Genomic DNA, 20,735 nt, shown 5'->3' on the forward strand with positions numbered 1-20,735 from the left:
GTCTAGCCTATGCATATACTCCTCCTCCACTTTGGAAGAGGAGAAGGGAAAAACAAATAAATGTTCTGATGGTTCGCAGCAGAAATAAAGGCTAAAATAAAAGTATTCTATGACAGAAACTTGAAAGACGAGAATGAATGGACTTAAGTGGAAGACCCACCACGAAGTCTAACACTCACTATAAAATTAGTTGGAGCCAGCCTATTTTGTAGCCCCAAGTATATTAAAAAAGAACCTTGATCCAGTGATACAGTCAGAAATTGCAGCAAAACAACATATCGCCATACCAAAGATGAGGTGTTCCTTCACCAAAGAAACAGAAAAATTAAGATTATGTACAATCCGAGTAGACAACTGCTCAAATGAATTTGAGAAACCACAAGTCGCATAAATCGTCCAGTCTATTGGAATATACAGACCCAGTAGAAGGATGCTTAGCAGTGGAAAAAAATTAGAACACTTTCACATTTAAGCAATAGGAAGACATGGTTAACCTGTTAAATCCCAAGCTGTCAACTGATTCCAATATGAGATTGAAGAAATTAGCAAGATATCCAGAAATGTTAGAAATTAAGCTGATGTGGAAAACTGTGCTTGAAACCTTCACCAATCACCTTAAACTTCAGCTGTTGTAGTTTGCAAGCCAAGATCTAAAACAAAGGGCGCCAGTGTCCATCACTTCAGATCACAGCTCACAGCCCAGAAAATCAACTTCAGGTGTCCTTACTGTGATATAGTTTAGTGGAATGTAATGGAACATAGAACACAGTGTTGGAACGTAGTTTAAAGCATAACAGGCAGTTGCCTGAGAGACCTTGTTGGGTGAGGTGAGGTGTTAGAGTATCTCCTATTTCACCTTACATTGTATCGTGGGATTAAAAAAAAAAAAAGAAGCACTTCCACCATGGGGGACACAAAACCGGAGTTTCAGGGTGGAGCACAAAAAGGGATGGGGGAAGAAGAAAACTTACAAGCGTTGTGGGCGTACAGAGGAAAAAAGAAGCTATTCGGTGGTATCACTGAAGTTCGTGAAGTGGGGTGCGTCTAAATTCAGCGCAGTGGCAACATTGGATGGGGAGATGCAGAGGAGCCAGGTACTGTTAATGGTGTTCGTGTGAGGCCAGAGGAACCAGTGTGCCCTGTGCTATGGCCTATTTCCTATTGAAAGGCATTTTGAAAAATTGGGCAGCCTATGTATTCAAAGGCACGCTCGAGGCTGGTTGTGTGCCCTATTTCCTATTAAAAGGCATGCACAGTGTTTTATGTATGGTCATTTTGAAGGATCGGGCAGCCTATAGTTTATTGAAAGGCATTCTCCAGTCTCTGTGTGTGCCCGTAAAGACTACTAGTGGATATTTTGGAGGATTGGGCCGCAAGAGAAATGTGCCCAAAAAAATCCTTTTGTATTTTAGAGTGAGAGACTCGCACCAAGGGGTATTGGGCTGTATGTTAAATCAGCAGCCATCTTACAGCAATGTGAAGTTGTGCCTTCAGTACAGAGATAGGCACACCATTGTTTAACATTAGGTATGGTGAATGTCTCACCATTACTACTGTACGTTGATAGGCACACCAGTGCTTTGCATTGCATTACATAGCAAGCTTGTCAAACAAGCCAGGCACACCATTGTGCTACATTTATACTGTGATTGCCTCCCACAACATTACAGTACGGTGAGGGGCACACCTTTGCATGTCGTTATCAGAAGTATGTGCTACACCAATTTTCCCATTTGTGCCCTCTGTTGCTATACTGTGATAAGTACACCATTATTTATTGGTGTCGTAATTTTGGGAAAATGTATACACAGTGAAAAGCCCACCTTGTGAAGAGTTGTACTTGCGTCACAGTAATAGGCACATTATTGCATTGAATGGAAAAGTACTGTTGAGCTGTGTTATTTTTATTGTTTATGCACATAAGTTGTTCTTGTGATAAAGCCAATAACCTACATGAACTTCGCAGTATTAAGAAATTATAGTGTGTTGTGACCATGCAGAATGTAAGGCCACCAAAGTTTTTCTTAAGCAGTCAAGTGAGCCAACAAAGTAGAGCAAGTGGAAGACTATATTCGGGCATATGCTCGGGTTTGTGGAACCAATTTAAGTGTGGAAAGGAGGTATGCTTTGCCACTGCATTGTTCAGGTCTGGAGGGCCAGGATGTTCTTGAAAATTTACCTGAATTAAGTGCGGGGGAGAAAAGAAGGCTTAATGGATTTGTAGTATGCATATGAAACTGGACCGACATTATCTACCCAGAGTGAGGACAATAATGGACCATTAATATTTTGGTCTATGAGAACAGGGATGTGATGAATTGGATAAGGAATATAATACATGTCTGTAAAGTTTGCTGCAACATGCAAATTTGGTGGTTCCAGCGAGTAACAGATTAGATACCAGTTTGTATTAAGATACAAGGATGATAAAATCAGAGAGGAACTTGTGGCTTAAAGCTGAGCCACCATTGAAAGAGGTAATTCTGGTCACAAAAAGGGTTGAGCCCATGATAAAGCATGTATCAGAAGAATGAAAAGAGTAAGCCATGTTCTAGAGAGAAGAGTGAGGATACGGTTTGCATGAAAAAAAAGATGCAACACAGGATTTAACCAAGGAAGATCGCAACAGAGTTAGTTAGGAAAACAAAATGCCAGGCAAGTGTTTTCGCTGCAGTAGAAATGGACTTAAAGAAAATGCCAAATTGAGTCCTGCGATGTTTGTAACATGCTTCAGTTGTGGTAAGGAATGTCATTTCCAGAAATGTTGTAGAAATAGACAAAGGAAAGAACAAAATAAGGATGTAAGGGAAATTTCTCAAGATATTGTCTTTCAAATCAAAGAAACTTCACAGAACCATCCAAGTGGTATAGAAATAATTGAAGGGGTGGAACTGGAAATGAAATTTGACTCCTGCTAGCACCTAACCACAATATCCAAGGACACATCTAAACGCTAATTGCAAGCAAAATAACAAGTTACATGTGATGGATATAAAGCCAGGGGGTTATGGTGGTCAACCAATAAGCATGAGGGGATATTTTAATGCATGTGTAGAATTGGGAACGAGATATATGGTGGGTAAAGTTTAAGGTGGCTATAAATGTGGATTAGCTGTTTGGGTGGCCACATCAACGGCTACTTGGAATCCAAATGCAGATCCCCAGTTTCAGGAGCAAGAAGTGCAGGATTACCTCCTTTGTTTAAAGAAGAGTTTGGTTGCTTGAAAGGTTGCAAAAGCGACTGTGGTGAAAGTTAGGAGAGTACCTGTAGCATTACAGGGTAAAGTGGAACAAGAATTAGAAAGATTGCAACAACATAAGATCATAACACAAGTTGAAGCCACTGAATGGTTGGCACCGATTTTGGTAGGCAAGAAGCCGAATGGGGATATTAGACTGCGTGTGGACTTAACAGCATTAAATAAGGAAGTGGTTGTGGATGAATTTCCACTACACAATATTGAGATCATTTCTTCATTGGCGGATGAGAAATATTTCACCACATTAGATCTCACACAGGCTTATCATCATACACAATTGGTGGACAGCTCTCAGGCATTAACTACGTTTATACTGCCTATAGGTGGATTCAAGTTCACAAGGATGCCTTTCAGACTTGTATCAGCATTGGAGAGTTATGGCCTCACTTTTAAAAGGAGTTTTTTTTTTTAATGTTATCAGGATGATCTTTTGATTTTTGGGAGCACACTTACTGAGCATAATGCTGGGGTGAAAGTTACTTTGAGAAAACTAATGAATGCAGGTTTGATGCTGAAAAGAGAAACATTTTAATTTGCCCAGCAAGAGGTTAATTATATGGGTCACTTTATTACAGGAAGAGGGGTGTCTCCAAAGCAGGAATTAGTGGACACTATTTCCAAATTGATTGCGCCATGACGTATACCATCTCGAGAGCACATTGATCCTCACCGACCTTAACCCCTTCAGAAATAACATCACCTTTTGGCGTCGCTATATAGATGACATCTTGCTCATCTGGACAGGTGACAAGGCCTTCCTTTCCCAATTCATTGATTGGCTACATAATTGCCAAGAGCATCTAAGGTTTACAGTGGATCCAAAAGAAGATAACCTTCCATTCCTGGACCTCACTCTACGGGTTGAAGATGGTAAGATCGGAACCGCACTATACAGGAAGCCCACGGAGCGCAACACCTTACTGCTCTATTCAAGCAACCACCCACGAGGTCTCAGGGATGGCCTCCCATTTGGACAATTCTTACGGATTCGTGGTAATTGCAAATGGCGCAGAGACTTCAAGGAGGCTGAAGTACTTACTGCCAAACTCGTGGCCCGTGGTTATCCCCAAAAACTGGTAACCAGGGCACGCAAGCGAGCATGGTACAACCATCGCGATACTTTGCTTACCCCTAAAGAGAAGAGATCGGCCAGCAGGATCCCTTTTGTTTCCACCTTCTCACCCTCCAGCAACAAACTAGCCAAGATCATCAAATCAAACTGGAACATTCTATCTCCTCTCACCATCTTCAATGAACCCCCTCTATTCTCCTACCGCAGAGGTAAAAACATAGCTGACCATCTGGTACATGCGATCACTTGGCCACCAACACCGACCATATCAGAGTCAATTCATAATTCGTGGAAACTACCACCGGTTTTGGGCCACTATAGATTCCAAAGATGCTCAGCTTGCTCCTCTACTACAAACACCAAAACTTTTGAACACAACGGGATGAATTTTGACCTGAACTCCTTCACCAATTGTAGATCCCAAAACGTGATCTACCTGATAAAATGCCCCTGCAACAAACTCTACATCGGACAAACCACCCAGATGGTCAAGGACCGCATTCTGCAGCATCGCAGCCGAATCAAATGCGGGATTCTAACAGCCCCCTTGGTCTCTCACTTCAAAGAAAAAAATCACAATGAGACTGAGTTTACCTGGCTGGTAATTGACAAACCGTCCATTGCAACAAGAGGCGGAGACATTTAAAGACTTCTGAATAGGTGTGAATGCCGTTGGATTGCTCACTTCAACACCATTGAACAGGGCCTGAATTCTCTTGACGAATGGAATTCTACCCTTGCATAATTATGTCTTCTTGCTGCATATTGCTCCTTCTGTCTAACTGATACGTCTCTCCCTTTACCTGCGGTTTCTAGTTGGGATATCCCTCGATTGTTCATCCAAAACCCAACCCCCCCCCGCTTTTTTCTCTTCCTTCCCTTCCTCCCTGCCCTGCCTGCCCTTGTCTCTCTTCCCCCTTCCTCCCCTACCTTCCCATCCCCGTCGTGCCACCATTGTGTTGCCTTGATATCGCAATTTAATATGCACCCTTATTGACTCATGCCCCAGTCTGTGTGTATGAACAATTTGTTTGTCTCCTACTGTTAAATTGGATACGGTTGTCTATTGCTGCCATCTGTTGACTTCCCCCTCTCTCTCTTTCCTCACCCCTCCCCCTCTCCCTTTTTTCCCCTTCTCTCCCCCCCTCCTTTCCCTGTCCCCACCCCTTTTCTCTCTTCCCTCTGGTTGCTACGAGTGTTTTTGCTAATGAATTGTAATTCAATATGCACTGTCTATTACTTCTTGTTGTACAATGCAACTTTTTTTCGTTTCTCATTGTTGCGCCATTCTTGCCCTTTACTTTCAATTTGTATTATTGACCTTTTGTATCATTGACATTTTGTAGCTCCCGGTCCCCTCTTGGTCCTTTTTTCCCCTCTTCCCTCTCCCTTTCTTATGTATCACATGCGTTTCACCGCTGCCGTCATTCACAGTCGGCCCGCTGCATATACACTGGTTACCATGACAACCTGTCCGCGACCTTTTCTCCCTTAATCCGCTTCCGGTTATACCATGGGACGCGCTCCAGTGTTTTTCATCCCTCCCGTGATTCGTCCACCCCTCATCACATGACTCGGACGCGTCGTGTTTATTCCTCCGCGCACCTCGCATCTCAGTCATTGCCCGACTCACGCCGGCAGCCTACACACCTCGGACCCCCCTGCGGTGATTTACTCGCCTTTCCATTGTAAGTACCCTTTCCACTCTTGGCCCCTCTCCCCTTTCTGTTTCACCGACACCAGGCTCGTAACCCTACTTTCCCTTTTTCTACAGCACTCCGATTGACGAGTCCCTCGTCCTTTACTATGTAAGTACCGCCCATTCTCCTTACCTCTTCCCCTGTCCGGACCCGGCTTTCTCATTTCTCTCTCCCTCCCAACTTTAGTTTCCACGGACCTTCCACTTATCCGCAAGGCCGTGTCCCGCCTGGTGAACCTTCTCCCGGTTGCCTGTAAGTTAACCTGTCTTTCTCCCGCTCGATCACGACGCTTCGGGGCACCCCGTCCATTTTACTCGCGTTCCCTAAGCCGCACCCGGTTCACTGTCTACTCGTCTCACTCCTCCCTTCTCTTTTCACCTACTCCGTTTTAGCTACGCTATATTGATTGACCGATTCACTCGGATCCTTCATCTTTCCCTTGCACCAATGCCTATTCCTAGGACACTCGACCAAACTGTCTATTCGGTTCACCCGTCTCCCTGTTGACTGCCTTGTTTGACCGATTCACTCGAATCCTTCGTCTCCACTTTGCACTCTTAGTACACTTCATGAACCGTCCATCCTTTTGACGCGTTAATTGTCCTCACGCGGCATTGTCACTGTTGCTGCGCACAGAGGCCATTCCTTCTGGCACCCCAGAAGTTGCACTCTCACCTCTCTCTCCCGCTTGCTGTCCCTTCACCCCGTCACATTGCAGGTTGTCTTATTCTAGTTCGTCTACCGCCGTCCGTAATCACTTTCCACCACTGCGTTGCACGTTATTCAATTTTTCCTCGTCTGGTCCTTCCCAACTGAGTTCTTCCCTGAGACAATTTTCTCTGATTTCTCTAGCACTGCCCCAAGTATGTGATCTTGGAGTGTCAGAAAAAATGTGATGAATTAAAAATAAAAAAATTAAAAAGAGAATTGGGAAATGCGCTAAATATACCGGATTTTGTACCTGGCGAAGCAACAATGAGTTACTGATGCTAGTTGTAAAGTTGTAGGGGATCGTTAAAGTACAATTAATTGCCTGTGCTTCAACGAGATTGTAATGAGCAGAAGTAAATTATTCAGTTATGTTATGTTAATGGAGCTGGTAAACCTTACTGTTACCGTTAGGTGTCCTGGCGCTGGAGAAAAAACACATACACATTGCCTGCTGGTCAGAAGGGTAAGAATACATAGGCTGAGATAAGATCATTTAGGAAAAAAGCCAAGTTTTTAGGCCCCTCCTAAATTCTAAAAGCCCAGCTGCTGCTCTAAGCTGCATAGGGAGGCCATTCCAGATCTTTGCAGCACAACAGAAAAAGCTCCTACCCACCCCCCCCCCCCCCCCCCAAGCTGGCCGTTTTAACACGAGGAACTTTTACCAGCATTGCCGTGGATGAGCGAAGGACCCCGGGGGGACTGTACCATTGAAGGTATTTACTCATGAAGGCCGGCCCGCGACCATCCAGGGTTTTGAAGACCACACAGAGGGCTTTGAATTCAATCCGTTGCTTCAGTGGTAACCAATGAAGGTCCCAGAGTCCTTTCCTGACGGAAACAAATTTGGGAATGCCCAAAAGAATTCTGGCGGCCGCATTTTGTAACACTTGCAGTCGATTAAGCTGCCTTTTGTGGATGTTGAGGTATAGCGCATTGCAGTAATCTAAACGAGACAAAATAAGAGCTGTTACCACTGTCCTAAAGCGGTCATCCGAGAGGAAGCGCTTAATTTTCCTCATAATCCTGAGTATATAAAAACAGGATGAGACCACTTTACCAATCTGATCAGCAAAGGACAGTCTAGAGTCCATCATTACTCCCAAATTTTTTGCCTTACTAGTGGGGGCTGGAGGTAAGCTCAACGAGTGAGGCCACCAATTTGATGCCCAGAGATTTGAGGGATTACCAAAAATGATCACCTCAGTCTTCCCTGCGTTCAGCTTGAGACAGTTTGCTGTCATCCAGTCAGCAATGGACTGCATACACTTATAGCAGTCCCGGCCGGCCTCAGCTTCTTTGCCTTTTTGAATGGATAACACTATTTGAGTGTCATCGGCATAGGAGGTCAGTAGGAAGCCAAAAGATCGAATAAGGGCTGCCAGAGGAGAGACATATATGTTGAACAGTGTGGGGCTGAGAGCTGAGCCCTGCGGAACCCCACAGGGCAAAGAGAAGGGCTTTGAGCAGTCATTTCCCATATCCACTGTTTGAGTTCTATTGTTGAGAAAGGATCTTAGAAGGGCAAGGGCCTTGCCAGTTACCCCCTTTCCGGCCAGGCGGTCCAACAATACCTCATGGTGGACCGTATCAAAGTCCGCTGATAGGTCCAGCATGATCAGAATTGCCGCGCCGCTCTGATCCAATACCTCTCTGATCTCCTCCGTAGATTTAATCAGCGCAAGCTCCGTACTGTGTTCTGTGCGGAAGCCGAACTGGGTGGGGTCGAGGAGCCCATTATTGATAAAGACACTCAGCTGGCTGTTCATTTGCTTTCTATCAGTTTAGCTGGTAGAGGGAGCCGAGAAATGGGCCTATAATTATTCGGTTCCTTGGGATCCAGGTTGGCTTTCTTAAGAAGAGGGAGGATTGAGGCTCTTTTCCACAGTTGAGGAAACAGGGCATACTTCAAAATAGCATTAAAGACAGGGGCAAGGGCGGCACCAATAGTATTGGATGCTAGTTTAACTATTTGCGCCGGGCAAGGATCTAAAGGAGACCCTGATTTAATTACTTGCAGATGCTTGATGATATCTTGTGTGCTCATAGCCTCAAAACAATTAAAAGAGGGCATTGTCTTGATGTCTGTAGAGCAATTCCAAGCATCCATCATTAAACCATCTGCTGGCAAAATGTTAAAAGATGAAAAAATAGTGCCCACTTTATCCTGAAAAGCTGAGGCAAGGATTTCGCAGAATTCGGAGTTACATTGAGATTTCCCCAGGGTAGGTGTTGTGAGTTTTACAACTGTGTTAAATAGTTCTTTTTTGGAGGATTTTGCTCTACTAATAAATTCCCCATAAAATAACTTTTTTGTTTCGGTGAGCAGTTTTTTATAGCTGTGCAAGCTGTCTCTGTATGCCTTCTTATTGATAGAGGTATAATCTTTCCTCCATACACGCGCTAATCTTTTGCATTCCACTTTTTTGAGTTTTAATTTATCATCATACCAAGGGGCAGAAGGTGTCATTCTTTTAGGAGTGCAGACTTTAACTGGGGCCACACTTTTGCAGGCCAAGTCTAACCATTCGGTGTATGCCATCACAGCCTTATCTACCGATAAAGGCCAAGCATCCAGAGTTGACTTCAGAAGGTTTTCAAATTCCTCATTATTAACATTTTTCCAGGCTCTAGTTTCGAGCCGAGGTAGGGGTTTGAACGTTGGCTTAGAGGGCTTGGTGAGAGAAATCTCAAAAAAGACGGCTGCATGGTCTGACCAAGGAATTGACAATACACTAGAGAACTTAATGTTAGGATTGTTGGAAAAAATTCCGTCCAAGGTATGACCAGCCTTGTGAGTGGGGCCCGAGACAAGTTGAATAAGTTCCCCACCATCAAAGATTTCCTGGAGCTTAACATGGTCTATATCCGTAGGGTCTTCCAGATAGAAGTTAAAGTCTCCTAGAATGGTAAGTGAGTGGGCGCTAAGACCTTCTTCGAGGAATATTCCTGCCGAGTCTAGAAATGCGCCTCTTCTGTGGATACAGTGTAGGAATAGCAACAAAGTGTTCACACCAAGTACCATGCCTACGGTGTGTAGGAAATTACTGGACGGTCCATGGCAAGAGGTGGCCATTGATATTGTGCTGCCATAAAGAGGTGAGTGAACTACCCCTTTCCTTGTAGTCATGATGGATTTATACTCTGGATGCGTAAAGGAAATAACCTCTGAGACTGTAATTATGTTTTTGCAAGGAGTTTTTAAAAGTGAAAGTTTTCCAAAATCACTATTATCTGACAGTTTTGTTTCAAGAAAATGGAAGCTTTTCTGGAGTCATGTGGAACAGAACACAAAAGTGTTCTGTATACCATCCTGAAATTAATGAAGCTCTAGAAAGGTTTAATAGAGTGATAAAAGAATATACAGTTATCTAGAGTAAATTCTCCAAAATTGGACAGAGGAGTTACAGAAATGTATTACTGCACACCGCATGACACCATGCTGTACTACACAGAAGTTTCCATTTGAATTATTCAAAGGAAGATCACCCAATACCTCATTGTGTTAAAGTTGGATGAATTGGGATAAAGGAATACAATTCAATTGAAGTGGAGCATGGAAAGATCACAACTTAAAAAACACAAGAAAAAAAATAAACAATTTGATGACAGGAAAAGAGTAAAGTGTAGTGAGATTTGATGGGGGAATTGGGTATGGATCAAAGTTCCAGTTGGGTGTATGGCTTGGTCTAGGTATACTAAAGCCATTCAAGTGACAAAGTGTTTGAGGAATGTGGTAAAGTTCAAGAATGGAAAAGTAGTCGGGTAGTTGTTCTAAATCTGGTGCAATTGGAAAAGAGAACTTGAAGTCAGATTCCCAGGTTTGAGGGTGTGGTGGAATGGTGTACAGAGAGTATAATAAAAAGCACCTGAAGAATGTAGAAGTACACACAGTTGTTCTGTTCAATCATATCTAAAGGACTATGTGAAATAAGATTTTAGTATCTATTTTGCAAATAGCAAATATGAGGTTTCTTCTTTTTTTAAATTTTGTGTCTGCAATATTTTAGATTATATAGTATTATTCATATTGTTTTGTTAGTCAGTTGTTGTAATAGCTTGTTGAAGAAAGGAGAATAAAACAAGTTACTTACCTGTAACTTTGGTTCTCCAGTATTGGAAATTTTCATAGATTCCCATGCTTGACTCATTCCCCGTCGTGGAGATGGGAGTCCACGGTATACATAATATAGCAATAAAAAACCATTACAAAAAAAAGAAACTAGGCCTATTCTAGTTTTGTAACATATCCACCTCTTTTTGTAAAAGAGACAAAATAAAATGAACCAATCAATCAGATTAGCCTCACCCTCTAGAACCTTCCTGAGAGAACCTCAGACCCTCAGATTTTCGTAGCCGTTGTGTAATCATAACTGAAGATGCTGAAGGCTGAGCTTTCCCAGGGGAGGAGGGTGGGTTGCATGGGAATCTATGAAAGTTTTCAATACTGGAGAACCAAAGTTACAGGTAAGTAAATTGTTTTCTTACTCAACTATTGGAACTTCCATAGATTCCCATGCTTGAATCAGAGTAGCTAGCAGTTATGAGCACATTTTTGGAACCTTGATTCCTTATTTATCCATTATTAACAATTAGAACCAAAAGTCAATGGCCACTAAACAGATTTATAAACCTAAGGAAAAAAGGAAGAAACCAGCAAATAAACTTCAAAAAATGTGCAAAGAGCATAAACAGAAAATAGAAGGAGGGTTGAAAGGGAAAGCTCACCACTTAATGAAAGAGGTTCCTCAGGACTGCCTGGCCCACTGCTGTGTCACACTGCATTGACGAATCAAGGCAGTAATGTATTGTAAATGTATGAGTACTGCTCCAGGTTGCTGCCCTGCAGCTCTCCCGGATAGTAACTCTGGCAAAGAGGGCTGTCAAGGAAGAAATCGCCCTCGTGGAATGAGCACTGACCAGACCTTCAAGGGCTTTGCCCGCTGCTCGGTGACAATACTGGCTAGCACTGGTAATCCAACGAGCAATCCCCTGCTTGGAAAGGGGAAACCCTTACGAGGGGTACTGAAAGACACAGACTTGAGGTGACGTCCTGAAGTCCTTAGCACATTGAAGATATAATTTTAAGCACCTCTGAATGTCCAGTGAGTGCAGTGCTTTCTCTGTAGTAGTAGGTTGAGGGAAAAAAGTTTTGAGTATAACCGGCTCATTCAAATGAAAGTCTGAAGGCACTTTCGATATGACCTTTGGGTTTGTACGGAGTATCACTGTCCCCTTTTTAAATTGTAGAAACGGTTCCTGAATGGTGAGAGCCTGTAATTCACCTACTCTCCTAGCTGAAGTCAAGGCTAGCAGAAGAGCCACTTTCCAGGAGAGAGATTAAGTCCGCCCGATGAATAGGTTCGAAGGGATGCTTCATGAGCTGGGTGAGAACCAAATTAAAATGCCAAAGAGGCGGCCGAGGCTTGACTGGAGGGAAAACTCTAAAAATGCCCTTGAGAAACTATTTAATTATCCTTGCCGACCAGAGGGAAGGACCAGAAAATGTGCGTCTGAAGCGAGAGATGGCGGCCAGATGAACTTTGATGGATGAGTGAGCCAGCCCTGCTTTCGCCAACGAAAGGATGTAAGAAAGAATTCATGCGGTGCAGAAGAAATAGGATGAATGCCTTCCTTCTGCCACCAAAGGCAGAAACGCTTCCACTTTAGCCGGTATGTTTTGTTGGTACTTGGGGCTCGTGCCTGAGAAAGCACGTCTCTACATTCTGCCGAAAGGGTCAAACCAAGAAATTCTCGCTGCTCAGGAGCCATGCCGATAACTGCAGGGATCGAGGATCCGGGTGCCAGACTTGGCCCTGGGACATTGCCAGCAGCGATGGAATCAGCTGCAAAGGAAGTGGACGTTCCAGGGAGAGGAGATGCCGCTCTGTAAACCAAAATTGGCGGGGCCACGCAGGAGCTATCAAAATCATCTTGCAAGGTTCCACCTTGAGCTTCCTGAGAAGGCTGGGGATCAGCGGAATGGGGGAAAAGCGTAAACAAAGGCACCTGACCAGGCCATCGAAAGTGCATTCACCAATGATTCCAGATGGGGAAGCCTGCTTGCGTAGAATTGGCATTTCTTGTTCTCTGGCGTGGCAAAGAGGTCTATGGACGGCCTGCCCCATAGGCGAAAAACCTGTTCCACAGTGGACTGGTCCAGTTCCCATTTGTGGCTGACTGATTTCAGTCTGCTCAGCGTGTCCGCCATCTCGTTGAGAACGCCCGGAAGATGTTCGGCTTTTAGCGCTATCCCATGTTGGATAGCCCATTCCCAGATTGTCTGAGCTTCCTTTGATAAAAGACGAGACCTGGTTCCGCCCTCCTTGTTTATGTAATGCATGACAGTCGTGTTGTCCGTTCGTACCAGGACTGCAGACCGCTCTATCCATGGGAGGAAAGCCTGCAAGGCCAGGCGAATTGCTCTGAGTTCTAGGAGATTGTTATGCAGAAGGCGATCGTGGGATAGCCATCTTGCAAGACTGCTCCCCAGCCCTCCAGCGAGGCGTCCGTAGGTATTATTTGAGGAGCTGGTGTGACCCTGAAGGAGAGACCCTGACAAATGTTTTCCTCGTTCTTCCACCATGATTCGGTCTCCCTCATACACGCGGTCACGTAGATCTTGTCCTCGAAGGACCTTCCACTTGGCGCCACTGTAAGTCTAGCTCCTCCTGGAGAGGGCGCATCCGTAACCTGCAGTGAGGAATTAGAGGAATGCAGGAAGAAATGGACCCTAGGAGGGATTTGTAGAGGCAAATTGAAAGTGACTGCCTTTTTATAAGAAGACGGGCATGACCATCAGCTTTTCTTGTCTCTCCAGGGTCGGAAAAGCTTTGTTGAGGGACGTGTCCAGAATGGCTCCCAGGAACTGGGCTGTTCTGGATGGACACAGTCGACTTTTCTGTGTTGAGAGTAAGACCCAGATTGTCGAAAAGGAGTGTGCACGCTGCGACTGATTCCTCTGCCGCGTGCTTTGAAGAAGCCTTTAGCCACCAGTCCAGGTAGGGGAAAACCTGAAGCTGTTGCTTCTGCAGAAAAGCTGCCACGGGAGGTAGAACTTTTGTAAAGATCCACGGAGCCGATCTGAGTCCAAAAGGCAGGACCTTGAACTGAAAGTGGCTTTTGGCTACTGTGAAGCGAAGGAAATTCCTGTGGGCTGGATGGATGGGTACATGAAAATATGCGTCCTCTAGATCCAATGTGGCCATGTAATCTCCTGGGTTGAGTCGAAGGATGTCCTGCAAGGAGACCATCCGGAACGACTGCTTGATGAGATAGGTGTTGAGCTCCCTCAGATCTGAAATAGGGCGCCACTTCTCCAAGGTCTTCCGAACGAGAAAGAACCGGGGGTAGAAACCCTCTCCCCGCTGAGAAAGAGGAACCGGCTCGATCGTCCCTTTCAGGAGCATTTGATGAACCTCCAAATGTAGAAGACGATGTTTTGACTCTGTAGCAAGAGGGGGCTTGGAAGGCGGTGCCTGGACAAACTCCAGAATATGACCATATTCAATATGTTCAGAACCCAACGATCCGATGTTATTTGCCGCCAGTTGTGGAAGTAATGTGAGATTCTGCCTCCCACTGGTGTTACAGGAGGAGAAAAGACAGCAGTCAGAGCCAGCAAGCCACTATTGACGTTTAGAGGAGTCCTTCCACTGGCGTCCTTGTCGTCCTCGGTTAGATCGAGAGAAAGAGGATGACTGTCCTTGCCACTGGTTATATTGCAGACGTTAAAATTGAGAGGTTGAAGCATATGAAGAATACAGTTGTTGCTGGTATCCTCCTCTGTAGGTAAGAAGGCCTTTGCCTCTGGCCCCACGAAAGGGGACCTTGCGGTATTGTAGAGTCCCTAAGGATTTTGCAGTTTCCGTGTCTTTCTTAATATCTTGTAGCGCATCATCAATATGCTTCCCAAAGTGTGCCTCCCCATCGAAGGTAAGATCCAAGATTTTGTTTTGGACCTCTGCGCGAAACCATGTAGCGTGAAGCCAGCCTTGACGATGAAGGACAGCAGCTCCCGCTAGGGAGCGGAACGCAGTGGTTGCAATGTCCATTGCACAGTCAATGACCTCAGATGAGGTCTTCTCCCCCTCTTGAAGAATCTGTTTTGCCTCCACTCTCGCATCCTCCAGCAATTGATCCAGATAGGGGGGAAAGGTCGCACCACACCTGGCGATCGTAGCAACCAAGTATTGCTAAGGCGTTTGTAGCCCTGACCATCAGGCTGGACATGGAGGAAAACCTCTTGCCGGCGTTATCGAGGCGTCTGCCCTCTTTATCTGGCGGTGTCGTGAGGGTGGGCCGAAGGATTTTCTGGACTTCCTTTGGGCTGCCTGGGAGATGACAGTCTGGTTTAGGCTGACTGACCAGGCAGGCCGGGCTATCCTCAGGAGTCTTATATTTCTTTTCAAGGCGAGGCAATACTGGAATCACCGTGGCTGGACTTCTCATCACCTTTAGACTCTGCTCCCAAACATGACTGACGGTAGGAATGGTCCGAACAGATTTTCGGTAAGGCTCCTTAAAGTCATAAAGGAAACATTCGGACTGCACCGTGGGCATGGGCAGCCCGAATCTCTTGGCAGCCCTTTCCATCAGACTATGGAAACCCCCCATGTCTCCAGGGGGAGAATCCACTGGCGCTGGAGAAGGCGAAGCTGGATCCGAAATAATATAGTCATTCCACTCTGTGTCTGGGTCTGGAAGAGTGACGTTGCCCTGGTCCTCATATGAGGTGTCATCCTGGATGAGAGGGATGATTTGTGGTGTATCCGAAGCCACTGGCAGTGGAGGAGGAGGTGGCAATTGAGGGGTATCAGGCAGTGCAGGAGGAATAGCTGTAACTGGCACCCCGACCGGAGCCGGTCGGGGTGCCAGTAAATGTAAATCTCTGCTTATAGTCCGAAAGCATGAATTGTAAGTCTGTTAGTAGGGAGGAAGGCATAGAGACCATCTGCTGTTGGTAGACCTCTTGATAACCTAAGGGAGGATCATACTGCTGCTCCTTCACGTATTCCTGCTCAGTGTGTGTCCTGGCACATAACGTGCAACTGAGACAGGCTATTTGCATACGCATAAGGCCCGTCATCATCCTCAGATCCCTCCTCTTCAAGGAGTTCAGGTGGTAGAGGTGTCACCCTCCAGGGGTAATCCGGCGCTTCCTGATTGTAATTGCAATTTTTTCCCTTGTCGACGGGGTAGTCGACGGGATCGTCCACGATGATGTAAAGGCCATCGACAAAGACATGAACGCCATCGACTGTACCGTCGTCGAGATAGTCGTCACCACTGCAGCAGATGCTGCCATTGTCGTCGTTATGGTAGACGTGTTTGCCGTCGTCACCACTGCCGTCGACATCCTTGTCGACCTCGAAGTCGTCGACGACAAAGTTGCCACCACTGCAGATCCCACAACTGGCGTCGATGCCGTCAACGCCAAACCATGCAGCATAGATGGAGACGAGGAAATTACCTTCGACGGAGCCGGATCTGAAGGAGACGAAGACTTTGACTGTACCTTTGAAGACTTAGTCGACGGAGTTGTTGACAGCGTCGTCGCCAAATGCATTTTCTTCACAGATTTTCCATCAGAAGAAACAGAAAAGGGCTTCTTGAAGGCCTTAGGAGCTGCGGGAGGAACTGGACTGGACTTCCTCTCTGATGATACTCCTGCTGACAGTCCTTCCCTCTCCTCTACACCTCGGTGAGGAGATTTGCTAGGACTACGCCTTTCAGACCTATAAAAGATCTGTTTGAAGGCTTTACTGGGACGGTCTTTAGAAGGTGAAGGAGAAGACCTACCCCTTTTCACTGACCTCCGAGAAGATGAAGCAGAGGAGGCCTCATCACTGTCACTGGAAACTGGCTCCTTCCTTGACTTAAGCTTCTGGAGCCAGGTCAAGAGATGCCCCTCACAGTCACGCAAGGGCTTCGTTGAGAAGATCCGGCATATTTTACAGTATGCTGCCTTATGGTCTGGGTACAGACAGTAAATGCAGTCCTTGTGCTTGTCCTCCACATAAAGTCTCTTCTTAGCACAGGTGGCACACGCTTTGAAGAGGGCTTTCTTCTCCTTGTCAGACATATTGAAGGTTTTGTAGAAAAAAAAAGGTGAAAAAACTCTAGGAATGAGGTTGATAGGAAAAAACTGAGCAGAGCTCAGTGGAGACTCCCTTGCACAACGTGCGGTAGAAAATCTGAGGGTCGGAGGTTCTCTCAGGAAGGTTCTAGAGGGTGAGGCTAATCTGATTGGTTGGTCATTTTATTTGGTCTCCTTTACAAAAGGAGGTGGATATGTTACAAAACTAGAATGGGCCTAGGCCTAGTTTTTTTTGTAATTGTTTTTATTGCTATTTTATATATACCGGGGACTCCCATCTCGACGACGGGGCATGATTCAAGCATGGGAATCTATGAAAGTTCCAATACTGGAGTAAGTGTGATATAGTATGGTGGCCTGCCTAGATGTCAGCAGGCAGTATGATGTCAAATGGAATACAGAACACAGTGTTGAAATGTAAATTCAAGCATAACCGGTAATTTCCTGAGAGATCTTGTTGGGTGAGGTGCTGTATTTAAGTATCTCCTATTTCACCTTAGATGTGTACATTTTATATTTGTACAACATTACACTTACCTTCCGAAGTCTCCTTGAACTTATCACTGGGTTTCTTCTTCCGCCACTTCCATGGTTTGAAGATCTTGCCAAAGGTGGCAAACTTGCTTTTCCTCTTGGTGGGTGGTGTAGCATTGGCAGAGTCTGTGACATCAGGCATGCCTGGACCCGGCTGATCCAGCTCCTCAGCTGCAGGCAGGAACAGAATATAACACAAGAGTGAAAATCTACTCCAAGTCTAGTGTAGTTAGTGACCTTACCAATCAATCTGGCCAGGAGAAGCTTGATGAGTAAGGGAAAAACAGATCACTACAAGACACTCCCTTCTGCAGATTGAAATATTTAATCAGTGCAGGGCAGTAAGCACTACCAGGGCATAGAGCATGACATCCTGACAACCATTAGGTAATAAAGTGATCATGAATTAATAATTTCATGCGCATAATACGGCCAGGGTTAGATATTGTAACAACGGTGAGCTCACTAACATTGAATCTGGTGTTCGCCAGGGCTGTGGGTTGGCCCCCCCACACTGTTCACGCTTTACATTAAATATTTAGTTAGAGAATTCGATTTCTCTGGCAATGATGCACCTAAATTGGGCCCCCATAAAATCGCAATGCTGCTTTTTGCAGATGACATGCTATTATTAACCAAAATTCTGCATGGTCTGCAGACAATAGAAAATCTTTCTTTAACTTTTGCAGCACAAAAGACCCTGAGCTTTACAACAAACTAAATTTATGGTGCCAGGAATAAGAGTGTGGTTTTGGGTGTTTAGCTTGAACAAGTGCAGGAGTTTGTGTACTTTGGGGGTATGTTTAAATCATAAAATGAGCTGGTCCACATACATAAGAAAACAAGCATTTGCAATGCAATAGGTCTCGCATTTACAAGAGTTTGTGCTATTGGCATTGTAAATATCAATGCCTTTTAATTATATATTTAAAAAATCTGCAAGTGGTGCGTAAACAGGCACTTTGTGGTCATTGCTTACGAAAAGCAACGCTGGCAGTAACTACACCTCTTTTACTGCCAGTCTTTCTTTTCGTAAGCAGGGACTATAAGTGCGTGTTTATGCACAGCTTGCAGCTTTTCTGAACACATAAATAAAAGGTATTGTCATTACAATGCCAATAGCTCTAATTCTCGCGAAAGCAAGACCTATTGCATTGCAAATGCTTGTTTGGAACCCAGAAAGTGCTGGTCACTGTTTTCCAACAAAACATAGATTTTTCAATGAATACTGAGTTATAGCTCACCGTCACAGCGGAGCAGCTACAGTACATTACCCCACCATGTAAATACACATGCACACGTAATGCTTGTTCAGATTTAAAGAAAGCTCTGGAGGGGTAACGCTGCACCTGCTACCATGTGTATGCAACATAGCTCCCAAAGTTTCAGATTGCTACGTGTGACATTTATATAATTTCAGTATAATTATGAGTAACATTCAACGAGTATAAGTGACACTTTCCTGTTTCTGCAAGCAAATACATGGCTGCATGTACAATTTTTCAAAATGTTTCCAATGCTCCATTGCAAAGACCAAATTAAATGTTTGAGATAGAACCATAGCTGCAGAAGAAGAAAATGTTGTACAAGCAGGCATTCCCTTTCAATCTATTTTTAGTAGAATACAATAGGCCATGGACAGTCTAAAAATGTGCCCAAAAATGTAAAGGTAAGGAAATATTAATTGAGCACGTCTTACACATCCATGCCATTACATTTGTGTTAACCTAATACAGTTAGGCCCATGCTGCTAATATCAAATAAACACAGTGCACAGCGTGACTAACCTGCCTGTTCCCATTTCACAAGTGCCTTGGGGTCTCCAAGATGAGCGCTTCGGCCAAGCTTTGTTTACACATCTTCAGATGCCACGTTTCTTGGGTCGTCGGGATGGAGAGTCCGAGGCAAGTCCCCTCTCCTAAGGATTCTCGCTATGGTTGGCAGCAGTTTCAAACGTTTGGAAACCCTCCGCATGTTGTTTTCCGGCAGGATTTTTGGAAAATTAAAAAGCATGCTGCCTGGTATCAGTCATGGGCGCTGAAAACCCTTTTAATGGCTGGTAGCATACAGAGAGTGCAGAACCAATGAGGCACAGCGTGGACAACAGGATACCAGCCCCACACTTTCTCTGCCTGCTGTGCGCGCCGAAACATGAAAAATAATGTTTTAATTGATTTGCCAATAATCCAACACTAATTATCCAGCCAGTTTCACACTGGCTGTCTCCTACGTCATATGGCAGTAGCTCATTTATCGCATTGATCCCTCTGATGCACTCCGCAGCATTTCAACTCCTAAGACTGAATGGCGGTGCGGCAGGTCAGGCTGGCCCTTTTAAGCCTGTGCATGGCCCCTGCACTGCGCTTAGACAAGACTCCAACTCCACTGCACACACACATGTCCGTGAGTGCTAGAGGGTCGGGAGCAAAGGGAGTGCCATAGGTTTCTGCTCTTCCTGCTAACTTGTGCCACCAAAACAGCCTGCACAGCAGCACCCGTAGTGCCTCCTACAGAGAAGCACACACAGGCAGCTGTGCCGTGGCGGCACCTTGTCTTATCGGGTGTGGGGACAGAGGAGAAGAGTAATACTACTGCTGCCTGCCAAACACGGGATCCAAGTGAAGCTGGGCCCGCTTCTCGGTGTTGTCAGTTTCACGCTGAATGCACATGGCACAGAGAGTCCGGCCTCACATCCTCACGATGCCGATACCATAAACAAAGTATCAGGCTCCGACAGTCTGCCACAGCGATCTCTACCCCAGCATAGGCTCTAGCCTCTGCCTAGCATCTGTACGCAGCGACGGGTGCCAAGCTTTCTCTGCGCCAGTGCTCCAACCCTGCTGGCTGAATCTGGAGTGAAGGTATCACCGCCGCCGGCCCGATTCGGCGCGAAAACCGGAAGTCAGGCAGCGTCATGCCTGTCGTGGGGCGGGACTTCCGCCTTCCGCGGGAAGCCCGCGCGCACGGAGTGGCTGTCCGAGAGGAGAAGTGGTGACGCGGGGCTCCCATGCCTGAGGGAGAGCCCCGCGGTGGCGGCAGAAGTAATGAGAAGCCCTGGGTAAGAAGTGGCAGCAGAGGCCGCCGATGCAAGTGCGGGGCTCCCATGAGTGAGGGAAGCCCCGCGTGTTCCAGGTCATGTGAGGCGGAGGAGATTAGACTAGGGGAGTCCTGAGACGGAGCCTGTAGCAGCCACAAAAGAGCCCGGTGAGTGGGGCTCAGTTGTAACGTGGGGGCTGGTGTGTGTGTTTGTTGTTCAGTGATCTAGTACTCGTGCACTGGCTGGGGGCGGCTGGTTGTGTTTGGTGGCGCAGTTACTGCATGCAGCTGGCTTGCGTGGACGGAAGGGGGACTGGAGATGTGCA

General features: G+C 45.7%; 1 protein-coding gene across 5 annotated transcripts in view; it reads right to left on the minus strand.

The window, feature by feature from the left end:
• The window catches only part of PHACTR4 (phosphatase and actin regulator 4), a 464,595-nt gene that overhangs the window by 177,408 nt on the left and 266,452 nt on the right, over positions 1 to 20,735 (minus strand). For all 5 annotated transcript variants that reach the window (XM_085647671.1, XM_085647667.1, XM_085647669.1 and 2 more), the window contains one exon: positions 17,377 to 17,544. In XM_085647671.1, the coding sequence (XP_085503797.1) occupies positions 17,377 to 17,544 (168 nt within the window). The remainder of the gene's footprint in view (positions 1 to 17,376; positions 17,545 to 20,735) is intronic.

The sequence above is a fragment of the Triturus cristatus genome, chromosome 3_2 (genome assembly GCF_964204655.1).
Source record: "Triturus cristatus chromosome 3_2, aTriCri1.1, whole genome shotgun sequence".
In the NCBI taxonomy this organism is placed as follows: Eukaryota; Metazoa; Chordata; class Amphibia; order Caudata; family Salamandridae; genus Triturus; species Triturus cristatus.